The 23,742-nt window shown below is 41.5% G+C and overlaps 2 protein-coding genes across 2 annotated transcripts; one reads left to right on the top strand and one right to left on the bottom strand.

Annotated features, from left to right (window-relative positions):
• Window positions 1–613: 613 nt before the first annotated feature.
• On the bottom strand, window positions 614–7,258 carry Oosp1 (oocyte secreted protein 1). Its single transcript, XM_057779598.1, has 5 exons — window positions 7,168–7,258; window positions 5,202–5,383; window positions 3,706–3,806; window positions 1,431–1,550; window positions 614–902 (listed from the first exon to the last, which is right to left on the bottom strand). Exons 1-5 carry the CDS (start codon window positions 7,241–7,243, stop codon window positions 809–811), a joined length of 573 nt encoding a protein of 190 aa, XP_057635581.1. The 5' UTR covers window positions 7,244–7,258; the 3' UTR covers window positions 614–808.
• A 6,160-nt stretch (window positions 7,259–13,418) lies between these two features.
• On the top strand, window positions 13,419–23,353 carry LOC130880523 (oocyte-secreted protein 3-like). Its single transcript, XM_057779599.1, has 5 exons — window positions 13,419–13,518; window positions 15,521–15,699; window positions 19,153–19,250; window positions 21,125–21,233; window positions 23,281–23,353. Exons 1-5 carry the CDS (start codon window positions 13,443–13,445, stop codon window positions 23,347–23,349), a joined length of 531 nt encoding a protein of 176 aa, XP_057635582.1. The 5' UTR covers window positions 13,419–13,442; the 3' UTR covers window positions 23,350–23,353.
• Window positions 23,354–23,742: the final 389 nt, after the last annotated feature.

Raw genomic sequence — 23,742 nt, 5'->3', positions numbered from 1 at the left:
ATTAGACTTTTTAGTTTTTTTTTTTTTTTTTTTTAAGGACAAAGTTGGGAAGTGTAGAAGGAGCGATGGGTGGCTGCCTGGCTAGCTTAAGCCCCGAAATAACACACAAATTGTATTCATTTAAACACTACTTGGCCCATTAGCTCTAGTCTCTTACTGGCTAACTCTCATATCTTGCTTTACCCCATATCCAATAATCTGTGTAGCACCACGAGGTGGTGTCTTACCAGGAAGATTCTAGTGTACGTCCATCTTGGGCTGGAGCTTCATTGCGTCTGACCCAGAGAGAAGAGGCATGGCGATTGCCTCACTTCCTCCCAGCATTCTGTTCTGTCTACTCCACCCGCCTAAGGGCTGGCCTATCAAATGGGCCAAGGCAGTTTCTTTAATAACCAATGAAATTAACTCCTCCATCAGGGAAGCTGTAGGGAGAATAGAGGGTGGATCTTGGAGGAGTTAAGGGGAGAATAGGGTGCTGAATGTGATCGAAATACACTGTATACCTATGTGAAATACTCAAAAGATAGGTTATAGTATAAAAAACTTAAGAAAAAAACTATGATCATTATACTTACAATGATACACATTAATCCTTCAATAATTAGAAGCAGCTTTAATAGAAATTTTTATTGATTAATCAGATTTGATAAAGCTAAAATCAGGAACAGCTTTTTAAAATGAGAATATATGAAGGTAGCATGCCATTTTATTTAAAACTGCAAATCAGTCACTTTTTAAAAATGGATGAGAAGACATCCTGCAACCATCTGCATTCTGGAGAAATGGAGAGGGCACAACTCTAATCCACTCAGTTAGATGCTTCAGCAGGCTGATGCCTACTGGTTCCCGAGGTCTGAGGCTCCTGCGACACCTGGTTGGTGTTTTGACCTGATGTTGAAAAGCTAAAGAAACAGAATATGATGTTATTGGAGGGCAGTGGTGACAACTATAAATACATGTTCAGGAAGGATATCCAGGTGACACTGCTTCCTTGGACCACTGATTGATAAATATCAACATAGATACCATCCACTTTGAAGATGAGCTCTAGCCCCACTCAGTTACTCTTCTCTGGAAACACCCTTACAGAAACAACACCCAGAGGCATGTCTCCCAGACCCCAGGCTTTAAGTAAGACCAACTGTCACAAGACCCAAGAGGGACACCTCTAACTCCTATGGGATCTCTGACTAGGAACAGGCTAACAAGACCACTATCTCACTAACAATTTTTTGTTGTTTTTTGAGACAGGGTTTCTCTGCAGCTTTGGAGCCTCACTAACAATTTCAACAAACATAGGAAGGCCTAATCTAGAAGTTGTTTAAGGACAACGTGTCTTTAATCAAATGGGATATGCCCTTAGCTATGTTCTTTGTGTATTTTAAGTCACGCCTGACAAAGCTGTAAACTATGAGTCTGGGTCTCCTTACTTTAGCGGCACTGCAGGAGCAGCCTTATCATTCTTGCGTACTGTCATGTCTACTTCCCACTCAGGAGGGTTGCCAGTGAAGTCTCCTCTACTCTCAGCTTCACAGAAAAGAGGATACCGACTAAAAATGGGAGAGGGAAAAAGAGAAATATCACAGAGGGCTGAAGATTCATTCAGACCATAGAGTTTAGAAGGCTGCGCTTGAGGCCAAATTCCAGTGACGTAGATGCACTGACTCAAGTGAACCACTTACAACAATGTAAGCCTAGGATACGTGATTTTAAAATCTTAGTTGTCGTGGGCAGTGGTTAACATAGAAACTCACTAATGGCCAAGAGCAGAAAACAGTCATCAATAGAGTGATCATCCACAAACGAGTCATCTATGTCACCATCATATGCGCATGTACACACACACACACAGAAAGACTATAAAGAAAAAGGGTGGGGAAAGATGGTAAGAGCCAAAGGTCAGGGAGGACCAGACGAGCGTCTCTAGAAATAACAGGTTTTTTGCACTCGTGAGTTCACAGTACCTGTGGTTACTGTCACAAGACCTGCATAAGAATCAGTCAAGGCACATGATATCATGGACTGAGAAGACACTTGTGAGCCTTCCTGCTTAACTGAGGAGGAGCCTTGAACAGTTAATAGAAACTGGGGAGGGAGGTGGCTAGAGAGATGGCTCAGAGGAATAGAGCACTGGCTGCTCTTCCAGAAGTCCTGAGTTCAATTCCCAGCAACCACATGGTGGCTCACAACCATCTGTAATAAGATCTGGTGTCCTCTTCTGTACTGCAGGATACATGAAGGAAGAAACCTATATACATAATAAATAAATAAATAAATAAATAAATGAAACTGGGGAGGGAGAATCAGGTTTTTTTTTTTTTAATGGTTTGACTCCTGGTAAGTCAATCATACTCCAGTGAATGACTCCACACCCATGGGTATATGAATAGTACAAATTGGAGTCAATAAATTATTTTAAAAAAAATTTAAAGAACACAATGTAATGGAATAGGTAAAGAGGTGGGAGGAGATAGGGTAGGAGTGGGAATGGATATTATACAAAAACATTGTATGCAATTCTCAAAGAATTAAAACATTGCATTAAGAATGTTAATAGCTCCAGGACAGCCACAGTGGTTACACAGAGAAACCCTGTCTCAAGAAACTTAAAAAAAAAAAAAAATGTTAGTTGCTATGGTACGTATTACTCTGTGTGAAGAAACAGAGGATGGCTTAAATAATTACCTGAAGGGAAAATTTTTTCAAGTGAATCACTTACAATGTAAGCCTATGATGTGATTTTCAAATCTTGAATGTGCTCTCATATGTGGATCCTGAATCAGACACATAGGATATGAGTGTAGAAGTATTTGAGTAAAGAAAGGGCATTAGTAAAAAGGGGAAATGGAGGGTAATGGGGAGAATATGGTCAAAGTACATGAGACACTTGAATTTACATATATTTATGAGCCCTTCACTATGTGCAGCGAACATAGGCTGGTTAAAATATTAAGTGATCTAATAAAGTGAGGCAAGGAGAGGGAGGCTTCAAACACGACAGGAAGACTGCCCACTAAAAACACAATAGCCCAACTTCATGACACATTTATGTGCAAAACCATTTGAAAAACACATTTTAAATTTCTTTAAAAAATGATCATTAAATGATTTTAACCAGAAAAATCTAATAGATTGCCTCCCACAGTCTTGCCATGCTTATTATGACTTTGCTAATCCCTGGTCAAGGTTGCTAATGAGCTATAACTTAGGCTTTCTCAAATGGTTAATGATTAAGATACTGAATCTCAACCCATGAGTCGGATTTAATCTGCCTCTCTCCCTGTGACGTCAGCCCCACCCGCCCCTGCTGCATGCTGGCCTTGATCTCTGACACAGTTCTGTATCTTTCAGGCTTTTCCTTTCTGTCCGTATTACACTTGGATGTGGACTTCTTTTTAAAGCAGCCTGGCTCGATTAGCTGGATGGAACCTGTGAGGTTTTCAGCCGTTCAGACACTCATATTAAAGAAGTATATTAATCTCCTTCTCTTCTCCAGTATTCCAATGCTCTAGGAGACAACCATCACTTTGAAGGCCCAGGACCAAGGATATCAACATTTATATTCCTGCTGGCTTTGGTTCCCACCAGCACCACACCCGCCCACAACCTGGGATGTGTGGTTTAACATTTAGGGCTTGGGCCTTTCATCTAGAGGGTTGAGGAGAAGCTGGGGCCTTGGACAGGTGCCCCACATGTGGTACTCACCTGTGTAGAACACAGGACAGGCGCATCTCAGTTCGGTTATTACTAGGGTTTTTTGGAATATACATAAGTTTTGTCTGGAGCAGAGTGACATCATAAAGAACCTGAAGGGGCAGAGAAAGATTTAAAGTATCTCACACATCTCAGAGATCAAGGGATTTGAGCTAGAGCTATAAAGGTACTTCAAGTTCTCAAAAAAACACTTAATCACTCATGAGGAGGACCATCTTCTAAAGAGATAGGTTCAATCTGGTACACTACTGATGTAAAAGGCAGATCATACTTGTTTATTGAAAGAGATCAGATCTTTTGTTTGTATTTTTAAAAATCATGGGCTTACACCTCCTTTCCAGAAACACAAAAGATAAAGTGTTGCTTATTTCAGAGAACACCAGATTTCAGATCAGCTGAAACCCATTTGGAATTCAGATGTCTGAGAATTTCATTTAAATGATGAACTCAGGACATTTGTTTTGAGACTGGGTCTCTCGTATTCTGTGCTGTCCTTGAACTCTCTAGGATTACCTTGAATTCCTGATCTTCCTGCCTCTGCCTCTCCAGTACTAGGGTCACTGGTGTGCTCCACCAAGCCAAGTTTCTGTGGTGTTAGGAATAAACACAGAGCCTTGTACATGTTAGATGAGCATGCTATCAGCTGAGATCCATCAATACAGCCCAGTCCCTATATCATTTCGAAGAAGGAGGAGGAGGAGGAGGAGGAGGAGGAGGAGGAGGAGGAGGAGGAGGAGAGGAAAGGGAAGGAAGGAAGGAAGGAAGGAAGGAAGGAAGGAAGGAAGGAAGGAAGGAAGGAAGGAAGGAAGGAAAAAGGAGGGAGGAAGGAAGGAGAGAGAGAGAAAGGAAGAAGAAAAAAAGAAAGGAAAACCCACCCTGATGAAGTTCCAGTACTAATCAGTTAATCAGTTATCTGGCTGGACCGCAAACAGCCTGCAGGATCCATCCACAGACATCTGAGTTCCCCACAGCCCAGCTCCTTTCACACAGTAATCATTCTCCCAAGGGCGCCTAATAAACGCCCTGCATCCTGCATGCACAGCTCCACCTAAAATTTTCTCCCTGTCTCACTAAATCTGTCCTTCACCTCAACCTGTAAAAGTTGTGTAATGTCATTTAATAAGTAATATTACAGCATTTCTGATTTTTACTTTTGTAATCAACTAAAAATCCCAGTTAATGTTAGACAGCAATGCATAACAAACATGTCAGTGCCCGCAGCAGGGAACTCTGAGGCCCTTTGTGATGTTTAACCCACGTTACTCCCTTCCACCTAGGCTAGAATGCCATGCGCTGTAACGTGCAACTAGTTTTGGGAACTACTTTGTGATGCACTGAAAACGGGTCTCTTCCTACCATCAAGTTAATGTCAGTTTTCCTGGATATGACTTTTAAAGACATTAACCCAGCTGTAAGACAAATAGAAATTATGATTTCCATTTTGTGGGTCCAAGGAAGGGACCACAGACACCGGTGTTTCTTCTTACTTTATTGACAATGCCGCAGGAGTAAGTACGGTAGGTAAAGTCATAGACATCATTTGGCCAGACGGTGCTCACAGGGCAGCCAGATCCTAAAAACACTTCATCAGGTTCCATAAATACATTGTGGAATAGCGTGGCCTTGATCCTGAGATAGAACCAATGATTGGTGCATTGCAGACGAAGGGCTAGGAAGTAGAAAGGAGAATATTTCTGTTAACAAGCTGTATGTGAATCATCACAGAACAAAGCCAGTTACTGCAAGAGCTCCTCCCTTAACAAAATAAAACATGTTGTAGAGAGAAGCAAGTCTGTAAAAGATGATCATCTGCTATGACTTCATCCCAAAGATACACACAAACACTCCTATCTACCAAAGATATTGTTTAGTAACTCTGTCAGGAAGTGGAGAGCAATACAAATTTAAGACATTTTTAATCCTTTAATTCCATTCTCAGAAGTCAATATTTTTCTTAGGACAAGTCTCACTACATAGCTCTGGACGGCCTGGAACTCTCTAAGTAGACCAGGCTGGCCTTGAACTTAGATCCATCCACCTGCCTCTGCCTCCCAAGTCCTGAGATTAAAGGTGGGCATCATCATGCTCAGCCTCATGGTCAACATTTTATACAGCTGTGCCACAGGAACGCATTTCTATTGTAACTGTGTGAAGCACAGAGCATGGCTGCACTCTTGATCAACTCACGCTCCTCTATACTAGCCCTTGCCTTCATTTATATAGCCACAGCTTTGTAGTATTTAAAAGCAGACATGGAAGTTGATAGTGATAAACACTAGTCAAGAACGCTACAACCAACTTCTTATGCCATGTTTGGGAGGCCTGTTCTTTTTGTTAAAGAGAAACAGAGGAGGAATGGATCTGATGGAACAGGGAGGTGGGAGAAGGGACTGGGAGAAGGGGAAATATCTCTGAATAACCCTGAGCAAAATAAAGCTGTAGAATGAACTACAAATAAAACATCAGACACATATTTCTGCTTCTGTAAAGCTGAAGTCGAATTAGGAAACGTGCAGAGGAATAGGGATTAGTAAGCTTCAATGTGGATAGAGGGCAGACACTGAGGCCAGATACCACAAGGACTCCCATCCTATCTGAAATTTCACTTTGATCCTAATTTATGCAAGGGAAGTAAGTCAACGTGGATTCAATAAGTCTGCATGATGAGGCGGTGGATAGTAATATGACTGCATATAGCTGTCTCCTCTAAATAGCTCCTAATAAAAAGAAATAAAAGACATTAACCAACACACTAAGCGTCTTGCAGCTTCCCTAGCATCAAGACTGGATTATCTTGTTGAAAATAAGCAGAGAAAAATACCTAACTTTTTATTGTAATTCTAAGCGTTCAAACTAAGAGTCTGCACTCATACTTAGGAGACCAACCACTTAAGTTTGCTTAAAGTAGGAGACTTGTTGGCACTCAAACTAAGGAAACTGGGCCACTAGTCACCTTACCACGAGGAGCTGGCTTTCCCTCTCAGGTGCTGTGGCTCTGCAAAGATAAGGCCAAGGAAGGCTGAGCCCTTGAAAAGGCTCCTTTTCCTGCCAGCCACAGGGTGTCCTGAGATCATTTGTTTGTTTGTTTACATTTGTTGGATTTTTTGAGACCGGGTTTCTCTGTGTAGCCTTGGCTGTTCTGGAACTCACTCTGTAAATAAAGTTGGCCTTGAACTCAGAAATAAAGGCTTGCACCACCACGCCCAAGCGAGTCCCAAGTTCTTAACAGTTCACGAACATCTTTGTGCATTCCAGTCACTCCACTTTCCTGAATCCCCAGAATGTGATGTGATCTGGGAAGGGTCAAAAGAAAAGGGGAACTGGAGAGAGAAACAACTGAGGCTAGGACAGTGTCTACTCAGTAGAGCTGTGAGGTTCTCACATCATGCATCTCAGAGACCAATCTGTCAGCACTTGTTATGACATCCCAATTCTCCACGTCACAAGCGATACCTGACCAATCATCAGCACCAGTCGTCAGGACGAGAAGAAGCAGAAGGAGTCCCCGCAAGCCCAGGAAAGACTTCATGGCTCAGGCTGAAGATCAAACCCACAGAGGAAATGAGAAACAGAACGAGTGAAAGGCCTTATATGCCGGAATAGATGGCCTCAGATGGGAGTACTTAACTGGTGCCTTTTACAGCACACACGTGCCACTAATACACCATCAGTTCGTCGTCTAAAATGTAACGCTTTATTTAGGTGTTGAAGAACCAGAGTGAACGTGATGCGAATCCTGCCACTGTAGCCCCATAGCACAGTGAAAGCACACACACAGCGCCCCCCATGACTGCTGCAACATGAGAGCTCTCCAGGGGATTAGGAAGGAATGGGAGGCTGGCTTGCATCAGAATCTGTATCAGTGTGTACAGAGTGATTTTATACAATAAGGTACACTTCGTTAAAACTCCCTAACATCCCAAAATATCTGTGTCTCATCATCTGCACACTAAAGGAGTAACTGTATAAGAATGTAGTTGTCCTGTGTCAGGCAGAATGCAAAGGTTCAACACCTTGAGACCTCACACTTCCACCCCTCTCACTGACCTGCCTCTGAGTAGAGGCTCACTCAGGTTCACCTGCGGAGTATTCTTTCTAATACATGATGGCTGGATTACAGGCATTCCTTTTTTTCTGATTCAGCAAGACAAGAGTGTAGCAGAAAATTTACATTTTTAAGTTCCAAAGTGTTACTGATTCTAATGCCCTCAGATTGTTGGGGCACGGGGATTTGCCTTCACAGAGCATGCTGTCTTGATACTCATTAGAAGGGCTGTTTACAAACTTAAATACATGCATCACCTGAGGACTTTGTTACGCAGCAGATTCTAACACAGAAGTGGGGATAAGATTCAGAGATGTTGCAGCTGTAATAAATGCCCAAGTGATACCAGTGGTTCTCTATGACTACATTTCAAGTAACGAGCCTGGAAATAATTTATACCAAATTTAAATTCTTTGCTTCTAAACAAAAGGTGGCACTTCTTCAAAGTGAGAAGTTAAAATCTCGCTATGAAAAATAGCTTAAGGCTGCTCAATCATGCCACAAGGACATGGGCTCAACTATATTCATAGCAGCTTTGTTTGTCATAGCCAGAACCTGGAAACAACCTAAATGCCCCTCAACTGAAGAATGGATAAGGAAAATGTGGTACATTTACACAATGGAGTACTACACAGCAGAAAAAAAATAAGGACACCTTGAATTTTGCAGGAGAATGGATGGAGCTAGAAAACATTATTTTGAGTGGGGTAACTCAGACACAGAAAGACAATTATCACATGTACTCATTCATAGGTGGTTTTTAAACATAAAGCAAAGAAAACCAGCCTACAGACCACAATCCCAGAGAACTTAGACAACAGTGAGGACAATGAGAGAGACTTACATAGACCTAATCTACATGGGAAGCAGAAAAAGACAAGATCTCCTGAGTAAATTGGGAGCATGGGGACTTTGGGGGAGGGTTAAGGGGAGAGGGGAGTGGCAGGGCAGAGAGCAGAGAAAAATGTAAAGCTCAATAAAAACAATTAAAAATTTTTAAAAAGTAAAAACAGCTTAAATGCATATTTGAGTGCTGGGAATGTAGCTTAATGGTGGGAAACTTCCCTACCTTCTGTGGGCCTGTAAGTTTGATTCCCAATACCCCAAAAATATATATTTAAGCTCACCCTGTCTCTAGATCATCAGTTGAGTTCAGAACTACATTCCATAAAAATGCAGCATGAAAAACAGCTACTGAACGGCGAAATGGCTAGAGGGATGCACCACTCACGACTGTATTACCTGAGATGTATCATTGCACTAATCATCGTCCTAAGAGAGGGCTGAGCTTGTGACTCGGCTAGAAGACCTCTTGTCTAGCACACACAAAGCCCTTAGTTTGAACCTCAGCACTTCATAAATTATGAGTGATTATGTATGGGCTACATGAGATGCTGTCTCAAAACAAAATATGCACACCAAAATAAATAACTAGTAACGGTTCTACAAGGTCACATGCCATGAGCTCCTTAAGGGTATATATTCCATGTATATTTTCATCTCCAGGGCTTAGCAAATCTGTTGCACAATAAGAGATAAAGATGTAACAGTAGAAAGAAATGTAACTACTTATTTACCACAAAATAATTTTTATATAATTTAAATTTCTTTATTAACTTATTAAAAAAATGTCTCTGTTTAAAAAATGTGTCCTTTATTTTAAAATGTGTCTTCAAACAGCCCTTCTACAACACAAATAAGAACCTGGGGGAAAGTAAAGTTTTATATTTCTTTTTTTTTTAATTAATTTTTCCCAGCCCTTTTCTTAAGGTTTGAGAGTGAACTCAGTGGTAGACCACTTGCCTAGACATCTCAAGGTCCTGGGTTCAGTCCATAGGACTGGAAAAAATAATTTCTCAAATATTTTCAACCCACTTCTAGTACGGGCACATATTTCAGCGTGATGAGCTCTTTGTACTTGCTGCCAATTAAACCAACAAATCCCTCTCCTCCTGTAGCTACAGGCTGTGCCCCCGCGTGGTGTGTGCGAGAGAGATATGCCTATGTGTGGGGTGTGTGTGTGTGTGAGAGAGAGAGAGACAGAGAGAGAGAGACAGAGAGAGAGAGAGATGTGCCTATGTGTGTGGGGTGTGTGTGTGTGTGTGTGAGAGAGAGAGAGAGAGAGAGAGAGAGAGAGAGAGAGAGACAGAGACAGAGAGACAGAGAGACAGAGAGACAGAGAGAGACAGAGAGAGACAGAGAGAGAGAGAGAGAGAGAGAGAGAGAGAGAGAATGTGCCTATGTGTGGGGTGGTGTGTGTGTGTGTGTAAGAGAGAGAGAGAGAGAATGTGCCTATGTGTGGGGTGGTGTGTGTGTGTGTGTGTAAGAGAGAGAGAGAGAGAGAGAAATGTGCCTATGTGTGGGGTGCTGTGTGTGTGTGTGTGTTTGTGTGTGTGTATTAGCAATCGTTCAGTATGAAACACAGTGCTATGAACTATAGTCTCAGTACTGTGTGTCACATCTCTGGATTTCATCGTCTTAGACAATAGGGGCTTGTACCCTAGGACCTACTTTTCTCTTTTTCTTATCACTGTTATTGTTTTCATTTCTTAATACAATAAAGATGTATTCAACCAATCTCTAATTTTCCTTCTGCTTAAATTTTTATTACTTCTTAGTTTTTAAGGTACGAGGGTGGGAGAGATAACTCAGTGGTTAAGAGCACTAGCTGCTCTTCCAGAGGGCCTATGTTCAATTCTCAACCACATGATGGATCCCAGCCATATTTAACTCCAGGAGACCCAACACTCTCTTGTGGTGACTTTCACAGACACCAGGCACAAACATAATTAACAGAATACATGCAGGCAAAAAAAAAACATAATATACATACGATAATAAAATAATATCTTTAAAATATATACAGTTCTTGAAAAAAATCAGAGTTTTTTTTATCTTACTAAATGAACATGGTGTTAAACCGCCATTAAGTATTTGTGCCCATAGTTTAGCGCTGCTCTCGGATTTCATCAGAGAAGCTCTGTTGGCGGTGGGTGGGCAATGGTCAATGTGGAAACTCACAGCTAGTCAATGTGCTGAGACCGAGTGACTCTGGAGAGCTTAGCCCTAAACGGGCACCTATGGCACCTTCTTCACAGCTCAAGGAGCATCTCCTTAGAAATAACCCAGGCAGTACAGTCTTTCAAGGATAGTCATACAAGAGGGGTAGAAAGAATGTAAGAGCTGGGGGACGGGGAGGGGTGGTGTAAAATGTCCTCCAGACATGGCATGGCTGTTGCACTCATGACCTTACAGTAGGAGTGTCTACACTCAGGAGAAACTGTACAAGAGAGGGTTCTCCAATATACCATTATGGATGAAAAAGAGGCTCCCCAAGTCCCACCCTTCCCTGAGAAGCAATAGGCAGTTAATGGTTGCTGGAGGAGGGGAAACCATATTCTTCATTGATGTCGCCCATGGTAGTGTATCCTCTCTCAAATAAATATCCTGCAGGCCCTGACTCTGTAGACATCGCTAATGAAATGCAGAACACAGACATACAAATAATAAAAGCTGACTAAATTAAGCTGTGTCTACAGTGTCGTTCTGTGTGCACATGTACACACAGCATACATTTAGATGCCATATATGTATCTATACATACACATGGATACTCCATGCACACATTCATACCTTTTGGAAAACTTCAGAAAGTACTACAATATCTATCACTAAGGAATGTATTAAGTAGGTCTTAATGTGGTTGGTTGTCTGTCTGTTTTATGGTTTTTCGGGACAGGGTTTCTCTGTGTAACAGCCTTGACTGTCCTGCAACTGGCTTTGTAGAGCAGGCTGGCCACCAACTCAGAGATTTGCCTGCCTCTGCCTCCAGCACACTGGGATTAAAGGCATGCACCACCATGCCCATTTTAGGTTTTACCAAGTTTTGTAGTTACAATTTGTGTCATTTCGTGAATTTTCTTTTTGGTTTGGTTTTGTTTGGGGTCAAGGGGTTGAGACAGGATCTCACTATGTAGCCCTGGCTGGGGAGGAACTCCTTATGTGACTATTTCCACTTCCTGAGTTCTGGGACTAAAGGTGTGTGTCACCACACCTGGCTCACGCGGTCTCTCAAAGCTACCTGGTTAACAGGACTCTGTCCCTCTCTGCCTCAAAATCCTTAGCACTCAGATGTTAGGTCCGCTATACCTGGGTTAACTTTTAAGTTATTGTGAAAAATTAATAACATTTTCAGATCTATCTGATGTCTCTCAAACTACCACTGAATCAAAAAAAACCTGAACCCCTTACTATAGAAGGTTTGAGATGGAAGTTGCATTTTGAAATACAGTTTTATTCTAGGTATACACAAAACTTCTCTTTTATACTACGATATCCTTTTCATTTGTATTTAATTGTTTTTCAGATAAGTCATCAAGCACTTCTCTTAATAGACTTTCCAGGATATTCCACATGTACTTTTTATTGTTGGTTATATCAAAAATTAAACGCTAGCATCCTGAGCTTGTGCAATAAATACTAGTGTAGAAAACAAGCAATGCTACTGGTGAAGTTAACAAACATCTTTATTGATAAACCTGAAGAAAACTTAAGGCCTTTGTGGTCTTGTGGTTTGAACGGGAATGGCCTGCAGAGGGTCATATATTTTAACAGTTGGTAGAACTGTTTGGGAAGGATTAATTATTGAAGGTGTGGTCACTAGGGGCAGGCTTTAAGATTTCAAAAGACCATTCCAAGTGTTCTCTCTCTCTCTCTCTCTCTCTCTCTCTCTCTCTCTCTCTCTCTCTCTCTCTCTCGTCTTTGCCTCATAGTTTTGTCTCAAGATGAGAGTTCTAAGCTACTGCACCGTTCTGCCTGCCTGCTGCCAAGCTCCCCATCACCGGGATGGTCTTCATCTCTGAAAGGTAAGCCCCAAATAAATGCTTTGTTTTATAAGTTGCCTTGGTCATGGTGTTTTATCACAGTAATAGAAAAGTAAGGCATGTAGATCATAGGCATATTAAACTGACTCTGCAGGAAATACACACCACTCTTCCAGGATATCCCATGGTGCCTGGAACATCAAAGTCTCTCTGGTGGTCTAGAAATGTTCAGTTTCAGGGGAATAAGGTATTATGGATTAGATATTAATGTCATTCTAGCAAGAGCATTATGAAATCACTGAAGAGCACTGGGTTCTCTCAGGGTTGGTTTAGGAATGGTCAAGATCAGGGTCTCTGTTGACCTCTTCTTCCTGATTGTTAATGGTAAGTAACTTCTGCTAAGTCAACTCCCAATACCACTAAAGAAGTAACTAACTAGTGAATTCACCAATTAAGCTAAATATGCATCACAAACTTAGGAAGATGGCTTCAACCACCGGTGACAAAGTATGTCATTGTGTCAGAGTCAGGGATATCCCTAAATCAACTCATAGAACACTAAAGACTAACCAGAGATTTGGCCGCATAGTCAAGCATTTTGAGGTACTACATAGACAGTTCAAAAGCACCCCAGAATGTGTGCTGTATTCATTTAGCCAACACTATATTTCTATAGCCCATAGATAAAGAAAGACTCAGGAGTTGGAGTTTTGGGGGTATTAAAGGTTTTTTTTTCTCCTCAATGAATTGAGTTCATTGAATTCATCTGAGTCAAACCTCAGGCATAAAAACACTTCTGGCTTCCCAGTTCTTCTCATCTACCTGGTAACTGAGGAGGCCTCAGCCCAAAGTCTGGCATAATGAAGGCTTTTGTTATATTAGGAGTGCTGCTGCTGCTCATATCTGGGATGTGGAGGTGTTCTGGGCAAGAGCCAGGTATCAGAGTGGACCATTTCTGGTGATACTTTCACGGGGTAGTTCTTCAATGACCATGAGTTATGAGGTTCTTGGTTTCGAGGGCTTTATTATCCCATCTGAAAAGTTAACTTAATAATTACAACACCCGGCATGGTGTTGTGTTCCCTAAGACAGAGGGGGTCAGAACTCACTTAAAATACCCCGAGTCCTGCAGACCACTAGAGACTGGGCTCAAAGGAGGCAGAGGTTAACTTGGGAGTTTTTCATATAAACTGTTGTAATTCTCAGAAGGAAAGTTGATTATGAGTACAGGTACTAAGCATAATGTCTTTAGTATTTGGAGGACTAAAGGGAATTTTTGGAGGGAGCACAGTTACCATGGGATACTACCGTCACTGCTTACAGAAGAGAGGGTGTTGGGAGAGCAGGATATTAGATAAATAATAAACTCCCTATTAGATAAAACAAAAAGACAGTTGTGCAAAATGCCTACCGCAAATTGATAGTCTAAGCTAATAACTATGACCAAGATAAACTAAACATTTATTTCAATAGGAAAACTATAATGTGAAAGTTAAAAGGTTAAACCGGGAAGTGGAGGTTTCTGAGATGGCGGGAAAGGGACATACACAAGAGAACCCTTCCATTGACACAAGGCAGCTGCAAGAATGAAAGAAAGAAGCCGGGCGGTGGTGGCGCACGCTCTTAATCCCAGCACTCGGGAGGCAGGGGCAGGCGGATCTCTGTGAGTTTGAGGCCAGCATGGTCTACAAGAGCTAGTTCCAGGACAAGTGCCAAAGCTACAGAGGAACCCTGTCTCACACACACACACACACACACAAAGGATGAGAAAATGACACTGGGGCAGTGAGCTCCTCCACAAGGCTGCCAAGTTTGCCCAGGGAAGGGACAAGGGCTGCTGAGGTTGCCCGGACAACGGACAGTGACGGAATCCACAGTACAGCCATACAGAAGCAGATGGGAGATGAGTTTTGAAAGCGGAGGTGAAGAGACTCAGTGGAAGACTGTGGGAGGGAAGGGAAGTGGGAACTGGGACTATATCAAAGGCCTTTGGGCTTCAGCGGTGGGCGGGTGTGGGGCTGGTGACTGGGATGAGGAAACACAGCGGGAGGGAAGTAAAGACCTAAGTTCCACGTGGAACTTGTATATGCTGAGGGTTACTTCAAATCCTCTGTGTATCTGACAGCTGAATGGGAAGAAGATGTGAGTCTTCCAAGGCCCAACAATTCGCAGAGATCTGGTAGTGAACACTATGCTCTTTGGGCCCACTATACCATTGCCTTGGAGAACAAAATGCTCATTTACACCCCAGAAGGACTCTTCTCCCAAGCTTTAGGATTAGATCTCCATGTGAACCATATGGCTGCTGCTATCTGGCACACAGCCATGCCTGATGATGAAAACCTGCGGGCCATGGAGGTGGTTCAGTGAGTCAAGTGCTTTCCATGGGAGCACGGAAATCTGCGCTCTGCTCTCCAGGACCCATGGAAAAGACTAATCCCAGCACTAGGGAGGTAGACAGACAGATTGCCAGGCTTGTTGGCCAACTATGCTAGCAGAGTTGGCAGGCTCCGGGTTCAGTGAGAACACCTGACTCAAAAAATAAGGTGAGGAACAACTGAGAAAGGCAAACACCTACCGCTGACCAGCATGCAAGTATACACACACACACACACACACACACACGCTCACGGCTTAAGTTTCACAGATGCCAAGGATTGGGGAGCTTGGTACCCACTACAGCACCCTGATAAAAGTACATACCTCTGCTTCCATTCCAAATAGCCACCACAGTTAATCTCAGGCAGAGCTTTCGGGGCTTTGCGAGTTGTTGCATTTGAGGGATGTCAATGGGAAGACAAGAGAAGTAGAGTCATATTATGACAGGGATCGCCCTTGCCCATGCTCCCAACCTCTGCTTGTTTTGGTTAAACCAGGTCTTCTTTCATGCCGTGTATTGAGGTGCAGCAGCTGACTGCCTGTTCTTCTCTTCCAACAGTATTGGTGGAGTGCAATTATCTGAATCTTCGTGTTGTAGCTAAAAGGGCGCTGTTTTATCCAGATGAGCTTGTAGGCTCTGATGAATTATTTCTAGGGACGGACTGCAGAGTGACTTTTGTGCGACCAGATGAATTTGAGTTTAATATCCCTATTCAGAACTGTGGGATTGTTATAGAGGTAAGAGAAGGAACCGTTTTACCTGCTGCCATCTGCAAAGTCTGGTCATGTTACTTACCGCTCTTGTCTTAAATGTGTGTAGCACTGGTATTGCCAGTCGGGTGCCTTAGCCTGAGAGGAACACGAAGAATGTGTTTGTCACTGCCACTCAGTCACCAGACATATTATGTACAAGATGCTTGGCATTAATAAAAAACTATATAGACTTTTCTATCAAAACAAATTAATGTTCTATCAGCATGGCACATGTATTATTTTCACATAGCATTTTACACACCTAATCCTACAGGATCAATCCTGCTTCCACTTATATAGATGAGGAATTAAGTGTAAAAGCCATGTAACCAGACACATGAGGTTTGTGTCCAGCAGAGCAAGGGCCAGAGACAAGGCTTGCTGATGCCTATGCTAAGCCTGTTGCCTTAGTGCTATGATGACTCTGGCATGAGCAGAAGGAAATGAACAATAATAAAAGAAACACAAGGCATCCCTAGTGAAGTATCCTATTGTGCTGTCTCCATCGCTAAACTCCAGCTTATTCCTGGGGATATCCCTGTGCTGCTCCTTCTTAGTGTGGTGCTCAGGGCCCAGGACTTAAACTAATAGTGGCTCAGCATCCAAATCCTCCAAATCAGCAAACACAGAGTATCGGTCTTTTGAGTAAAACTTTCCCCAGGAAGTAAAGAGGCAAGAATGGTCTGGAGTGGTCTGAACCTGAACTAGAAATAGACTTAATTGGTTCACTTCTAAGTAATAGACATGTCTGTGTTATATGTGTGTGTGTGTGTGTGTATAGATCACTGAAAGCAATAGTACTTTGGCGTCTATAAGTAAAACTGAAAGTAAACTTTGGTGGAGGAAGGTTCAAGCACATCCAAGGGAAATACAAAAGATTCCGTTTACCTTGCCTTAGTTTGCATTGCTGTAGTCATTGAAATAAGTGTGTTCTAGGAACCTGAACTTCATGTCATGAACATGGACTAACTTGAACAGACTGACATGAAGGGCTTCCAATCTTCTCTCCTTGTAGTTTCGTGCAGTGATTGCCTATCTCCGTCTACTTCTCAAGCTGTGCTTACCCACGGCAAGACGTCAGGCACTCAGATTTGTTCCCATATGTCCATCAAAAGAAATCCAAAGGCATTTTGAGGGTTTTAGCAGCTAAAAGCAAGTGTCAAATATAGAACCCTTCACAGAAGTGTAAGTCCATAGTTATCAAGTGGGGGCGAGCCTCTCCATAGGGAACATTGGGCCATTTGAGGAGACAATGTCAATGACTCCTTCCAGAGAGGAGGAGGGTGCAAGTGGCACCGGTTATGAGGAGCAGGTGTCTAGCGTCTGCAGGCACAGCCCCCTCCACACATAACAGAGAGCTACTTAATCTCATGTGCAGTGTCAGCTTAGAAACCCTGGTCAACATACCTATTCCCACCCTCTTCCCTTACCCCTTTCTCTGGGCAGACTTCCTCTACAACTGATGCAGCCTAAACTCTGCCAATCGTGATGAGGCCACTTCATACTCTTAAGATATCTGTCTGTCTGACCTCTGGATTTGAAAGCTAAATGAAATAAATTTTTCAGACCTTGGGAACCACATGAATCATCCATCCCACTATTCAACAAGTTATTGACTTTAAAATTATTAACTGGGATAACACATCATATCTAATATGATCCCAAAAGCATAGATAATGGAGGATCAAATTGTTACAGAACTTGAAGCCAGTATGGTAAAACCATAGGATTTGTAACTTATTACAAACTGCATATGCATTTCACGCTTAGGAAATCCAGTTGTTCAATACAAATACACTGTTTTTTAGTTAACACTCTTCCTTCTAATGAGATTTTAGAAACTTGGACATCCAAAGCAAAGGCCAAATACTGTGTTTGAAGTCAGAAGTATCAGGAGGAGTCTCTCAGACTCCTTCAAATGGTTTATTCATCTTTTAAATCCTCACAGATCACGTTTCCATCAAAGTAAGAAAGAAATGCTTCCTAGAACTTTGATTTGAAAGGGCTAGTGAAAAGCTCCAGGGATAATGTACCCGCCTGTTGGCAATCTCATTCACAAATTACATGTCAAGTGTTTTTTTTTTCTTGCTGATTTTTTATTAATTAATTAATTTAATTATTAAAGATTTCTGCCTCTTCCCCGCCACCACCTCCCATTCCCTCCCCCTCCCCCAATCAAGTCTTCCTTCCTCCTCAGCCCAAAGAGCAAGCAGGTTTCTCTGCCCTGTGGGAGGTCCAAGGACCACCCACCTCCATCCAGGTCTATTAAGGTGAGCATCCAAACTACCTGGGCTCCCACAAAGCCATTACATGCAATAGGATCAAGAACCCATTGCCATTGTTCTTCAGTTCTCAGTAGTACTCATTGTCCATTATGTTCAGCGAGACCGGTTTTGTCCCATGCGTTTTCAGTCCCCGGCCAGCTGGCCTTGGTGAGTTCCCGATAGATCATCCCCATTGCCTCAGTGTGTGGGTGCACCCCTCGCCGTCCTGAGTTCCTTGCTCGTGCTCACTCTCCTTCTGCTCCTCCTTTGGATCGTGAGACTTCAGTCCAGTGCTCCAATGTTGGTCTCTGTCTCTGTCTTCTTTCATCGCCTGATGAAGGTTAATATTCAGGGGGATGCTTATATGTTTTTCTTTGGGTTCACCTTCTTATTTTGCTTCTCTAGAGTCACGAATTATAGTCTCAATGTCCTTTATTTATGGCTAGAAACCAAATATGAGTGAGTACATCCCATGTTCCTCTTTTTGGGTCTGGCTTACCTCACTCAGGATAGTCTTTTCAATTTCCGTCCATTTGTATGCAAAATTCAAGAAGTCATTGTTTTTTACTGCTGAGTAGTACTCTAATATGTATATATTCCATACTTTCTTCATCCATTCTTCCATTGAAGGACATCTAGGTTGTTTCCAGGTTCTGGCAATTACAAACAATGCTGCTATGAACATAGTTGAGCATATACTTTTGTTGTATGTTTGGGCATCTCTTGGGTATATTCCCAATAGTGGTATTGCTGGGTCGAGAGGTAGGTTGAACCCGACTTTCCTGAGAAACCGCCACACTGCTTTCCAAAGTGGTTGCACAAGTTTGCATTCCCACCAGCAATGGATGAGAGTGCCCCTTTCTCCACAACCTCTCCAGCAGAGGCTATCATTGGTGTTTTTGATTTTAGCCATTCTGACCGGTGTAAGATGGTATCTTAATGTTGTCTTGATTTGCATTTCCCTGATTGGGAGGATCAACATAGTAAACATGTCAAGTGTTTTGCTGTATTTCCTGTTTCAGTGCCTCTGATGGCAGAGAGAACTTTAAGCACATTAATTCAGTTGCATTTCTTTATTTCTTGGGGTGGTAGAGTGGCAAATGATTTATCCTTCAATTTCTTATTTGAATATATAAAAATGTGTTCTGACAAACCATATCTTTTATCTCAACAGATAGTAGTTGATAGAACTATCTTTTATTCCTGGCTCACCTATAAACCCAAGAATTTACATATTTCTGCTGAGCTTCCGCTGAAGTGTGTGGTTCCCAGGTCAGTACAAAACACACGCTCGTTGATTAAATTCCAACAGCTCTTGGCTAAAATGTATCATTGCTTGTCCACAAACCTTGAAATTCATAGCTTCTTTTTTGTTTTGTTTAGTTTTCTTTTTCTTTATCGGGAGGGAGTTTTCAGAGATCCCTCATGAGATCCTGAGTTTTGTAGCTGTGTGTCTACAGCATGTCAATCCATCTTAACTTTATTGCAGCCCCTACCAGAGGCCAAACTTTAGGCCAAGAAAGTGAGACAAGTTACACAGCCATGAGTGGGTCCTGACTGTTCATCCTTTCTACTCCCCACAATGAAGGACATGTCGCCAGGCCAAGTGCATCACACCAATACTGACACACAGTATCTGTGGAAATTTCTTAAGTACACAGATTGGCTTTGGCCTTCTGAACAACCCAAAAGACCCTAGCTGTGTCTCATGGCAGTCATGTAAAACCAGCTACTCAGGAGGATAAGGAAGACAGACTGTAAGTTAAAGACCTGCCTAACGCTACTCCGTGAGTTTAAGGCCAGCTATAAAAACTAGACCATCTCAATATAAAAAGAGGGTCAAGGACAGAGCTCAGTGGTAGAGTACTTACCTAACAATCACAGTGCCCTGAAATGAATCCCCAAGTACTGCAAGATAGAGGTGGGGGTGGCGGAAGGCAGGAGAAAGTGGGAGAGAGAAGAGACTGAAACTCTAGGTTACTAGAATATTAGTGTTCAGAAACTCAAATGAAAATTAATTCTACCTTCTACATTTTAAAATAATTCAGCAATAAATGACATAAAAGATAAAGCTTTAAAAACAAAAACAGCCAACTGGTTCAAATAGTAAGTTTCTAACTCCAGAAGTAATTTGTAATTAAATAAAACAAAAAAATTAGAAAATTTCCAAAACATAGATTGTGTATGGCATCAGCATTTGGGTAAGAATAGGACTCAGTCCTTTCTAATGACAATAACCACTGAGCCACTGTGTGCCACTCATAGCGTCTGTGAGCCCAGGGCACTTGAATCCTTACCATCAACTCTGTGTGTACAGCATGAATACCAGGCCAACTTAATGACAGAAACTAAGATACAAACATATTAAATGATTTTCTAGATTCACTGAGCCAGAAAGTTCCAGATTTAATTTGACAAAAATGAGCAGAAAACACTGTTTTCTTAACTAAGCTTTAGTGCACTGTGCTGGTTAAGAAGTTTGTGGAAGTCAGCTTCCAAGATGACCCACTGACCTTCTGAAAGGATTCCATTCCGGGGCTAGATGGCTCAGTGGGTAAGAGCACTGACTGCTCTTCCACAGGACCTGAGTTTGGTTAGCACCCACATCTGTCAGTTCAGAACAAAGCCTTAGCTCCAGCTCCAGGGGAATCTGTCGCCCTCTTATGAAATCTGTGGGCACTGTATTTGTGTACACACACAGGCATACAGACACACACATATATATATATATATAAAATTTATAATCAAATAAAATCCTTAAAAATGTAATCAGACATCATTAGTTCCTGGTAACCTGCTAATTCAACTTGGAGAGATTTTAGGAATATCTTCCCTTCAGCCAATTACTCCAACACAGTATTTTCTGGAAGAGATTTTTCTTAACTGAGAATAATCTCAATATCCATAGACTTATTAGCCCTCAGTGGAGGTCTGAGACTGTTGAACAATAATAACACAGTCATCTTAAAGCTATCAAAACTGTAGTTTCTTAGCAGACTGTTAAATATATTATGTTTTTATACCAAGGCGACTGGATCACTAAACTGCTGTGTTGAGGCTGGACGTAAAGCCCAGGGATAGTGACCTTTAGGCCTCTGCACTGCTTTCTAACGCCTGTTTACATTGTTTTGTTTTTCCTTTGGAAGTTCTTATGCCATGGATGACCTTGAAATGCCCCTTCCTGCTCAAGTCTGGTTCCTGAAAAGGCAGAGAATCTGCACTCCTTGTAACGATGTCCACTTACAAGATAACTGGGTAAGGATTCCTGCAAGGGCAAATATTTAATATGCAAACATTCACAGATTATATCAAAAGCAAAAATTATCCATTACATTTAGTATTTGTTTGGGGAAGATCCTATAGTTATCTCGACCACGCACTCAGTGGAGATGGTCATACACAGTCACTGTACAACTTGATGAGAGGCTGCAATAAGGCCCCAGCCTTACCATCCTCTCTTCATTCTTGGATGTCTTTACTTGACGGTAATATTTTGCATTACAGTATTTGGAACTGAACATCTGAATCCAATGTGAATGTCTGTAATGGGAGGAGGGACAGAAAAGTGCTGAATTTACCAATTTGGAACATTTTCTTCACATCTTTTCACAAAAAGACCAAATGTCTTAAGCTGAAGGTGGCTCTGAAAAGAAAAATATATAAACAAAATGTTTATGATTTATCACTGGGTTGTTGTCAAATATATTCAAGATCCCTTTGAGAACTGTTTTCAGCCTTTAGAAAATGAAATTTATGTAACTGCTACTCATAAAAGATAGATTACATGCCATACTGTTCCTATTTTGGAGCCCTAAAGTTAGTTGGCTCCAGCTCGGAGAGTGCTCACCTTTAAAAACAAAAAAATTCTTGAATTATGGAATCTCTCTCTCTCTCTCTCTCTCTCTCTCTCTCTCACACACACACACACACACACACACAGAGAGAGATACAGAAACATACAACATTTGAACAATAGTTTTTAAAGATATGCAAATAGAAGGAGGACTTGAGTAGCAAAAGAAGTGGTTCCCTGAAAGATGAGAGAGATTAATGGGTAAAAGGAACAAAATATATTATGTAAACGTATACATTTGGCAAAGAACAATATTTTTCTTTTATTGAACATAGTTTTTTCTCCCCTCCCCCTGCTCCTCCCAGCTCCTCCCCACCATCCCTCACATCTAGATCCACAACCTTTCTGTCTCCCATTATAAAACAAAAAGGCTTCTACAGAATAATAAAATGAAATAAAAACACATCAGAATAGGACAAAACAAACAGAAGGAAAAAGAGCCCAAGGAAAAAATACAGATATAGATACAGAGACTGACAAATTGACACACACAGGAAACCTATAAACACAAAAAGCTGGAAGCCATAATGTATACTCAAAGAGTCTATAGGGCAAAGAGAAATGGGGGAATAAAATAAAAAATAAATAAAAATTTAAAGAGAGAGAAATCCCTGACACAACATTATATGTCAAGAACCTCCAAGGATGCAGTTGGGTTCGTTTTCCATTGCCTATCTACTGATGGGAATGCAGCCTACCCTTAAGAATAATTTGTTTCCCCAGCGAGACTCCCTTAGAGAAAACTAAATTTTAATTTCCAAGTGGTTATTGGTTGGACTCAGGTTCTTAGGGCATGTGTCCACTTCTCCTTTTAGATCTAGGACCCCAACCCTTGCAGGATAGTAGGGACCCTACTAGGGAAGGATTAGATGGAGACATTTCATTAAAGAGCTCACCTATCTGCTTAGCTGACCTACTTGTTTCTGTGGTAGCCTTGGCTGATGGAGTCCCAGGGAATGCCTGCTGGAGTTGGGGGCTAGAATAATGGGATTAGTGGGGAGACAGGCTGGAAGAGATCTGTATAAACCCTTAGAGATGGAAGCAGGGAGGGGGGAGGCTGCAGCACATGGTCTGCTGCAGAGGTAGGGGTGACTGGGGAGCTGGATTTGGAGGCGAGGAGGAAAGGTGAAGATCTACTGTTAGCCTACCTCTACTTAACTGTTTTATTTTTATGTATTTTGATTTTTATTATCTTAAACAATTTTAAATGTAAATATATTTTGATCATGTTCTCCCCTCTCCCTTGGTCATAGTCACAAACACATGTTTGTTGTATAAAGAATTTTTAGAACAGTGATTAAAATATATTGAGAAATCAATATTGCTATTACTGTTACTCTATTAGAAAATGAAATAAGATAAAAATGTTCTAATAATGAAATAAAAGTATTCTTGAGCCTTGGTATCTCAAGATAGAAAATACCAGTTGCTGAACTTTTTTTTCCACAGTCAACACCCTTTTATGGAGCAAGAAATCATTCTCATCAAAGACCTTTTCATCCATCCTTTCACCGTTGACTCACCATGGCAACATAAAGTTTATATATATTTATATATTTTCATGTTTTAATTGTATTTTAATATACTATAACCATTTGTGATAGCTTTGAAAATAATCTATCAGTGTTTTTAAGCTTTAATATAACCACAATCTATAAATAAAACATTTTATTGTGTGTAGTATTATGCCTCTAAATCAAGCTAATTGAGTTTTTACATTTTAGGCTAAATTAGTAGGAAAATAGGAGCTGGGGCAAAGCAATTACCAATCTTCTTTTCAATACCTTGTTTTTAATACTCGCCTATTAAACTAGTCCCGGTAATATGTAGTAATATGACCTATGAACTTGCTTGGCAGAGAGTGAATGGAGACTGAAACCCATTAGAAGTAGAGAGAGCTCAGATGTGTGA

This window comes from Chionomys nivalis, chromosome 8 (genome assembly GCF_950005125.1).
Source record: "Chionomys nivalis chromosome 8, mChiNiv1.1, whole genome shotgun sequence".
NCBI lineage: Eukaryota > Metazoa > Chordata > Mammalia > Rodentia > Cricetidae > Chionomys > Chionomys nivalis.
The sequence above is the reverse complement of the archived record's forward strand: the minus strand, read 5'-3'. Positions and strand labels throughout refer to the sequence as shown.

Excerpts from the sequence above, each read along its gene's own strand:
- Oosp1 (XM_057779598.1), bottom strand. The coding sequence starts at position 7,243 with ATGAAGTCTTTCCTGGGCTTGCGGGGACTCCTTCTGCTTCTTCTCGTC. Across the intron at positions 3,807-5,201 it reads CCTGCGGCATTGTCAATAAA|GTTCTTTATGATGTCACTCT; the intron begins GTAAGAAGAAAC and ends CTGCCCCTTCAG. Across the intron at positions 903-1,430 it reads GCTCCTGCAGTGCCGCTAAA|CTTTTCAACATCAGGTCAAA; the intron begins GTAAGGAGACCC and ends CTGTTTCTTTAG.
- LOC130880523 (XM_057779599.1), top strand. The coding sequence starts at position 13,443 with ATGAAGGCTTTTGTTATATTAGGAGTGCTGCTGCTGCTCATATCTGGG. Across the intron at positions 13,519-15,520 it reads GTGTTCTGGGCAAGAGCCAG|TATTGGTGGAGTGCAATTAT; the intron begins GTATCAGAGTGG and ends CTCTTCCAACAG. Across the intron at positions 15,700-19,152 it reads ACTGTGGGATTGTTATAGAG|ATAGTAGTTGATAGAACTAT; the intron begins GTAAGAGAAGGA and ends TTATCTCAACAG.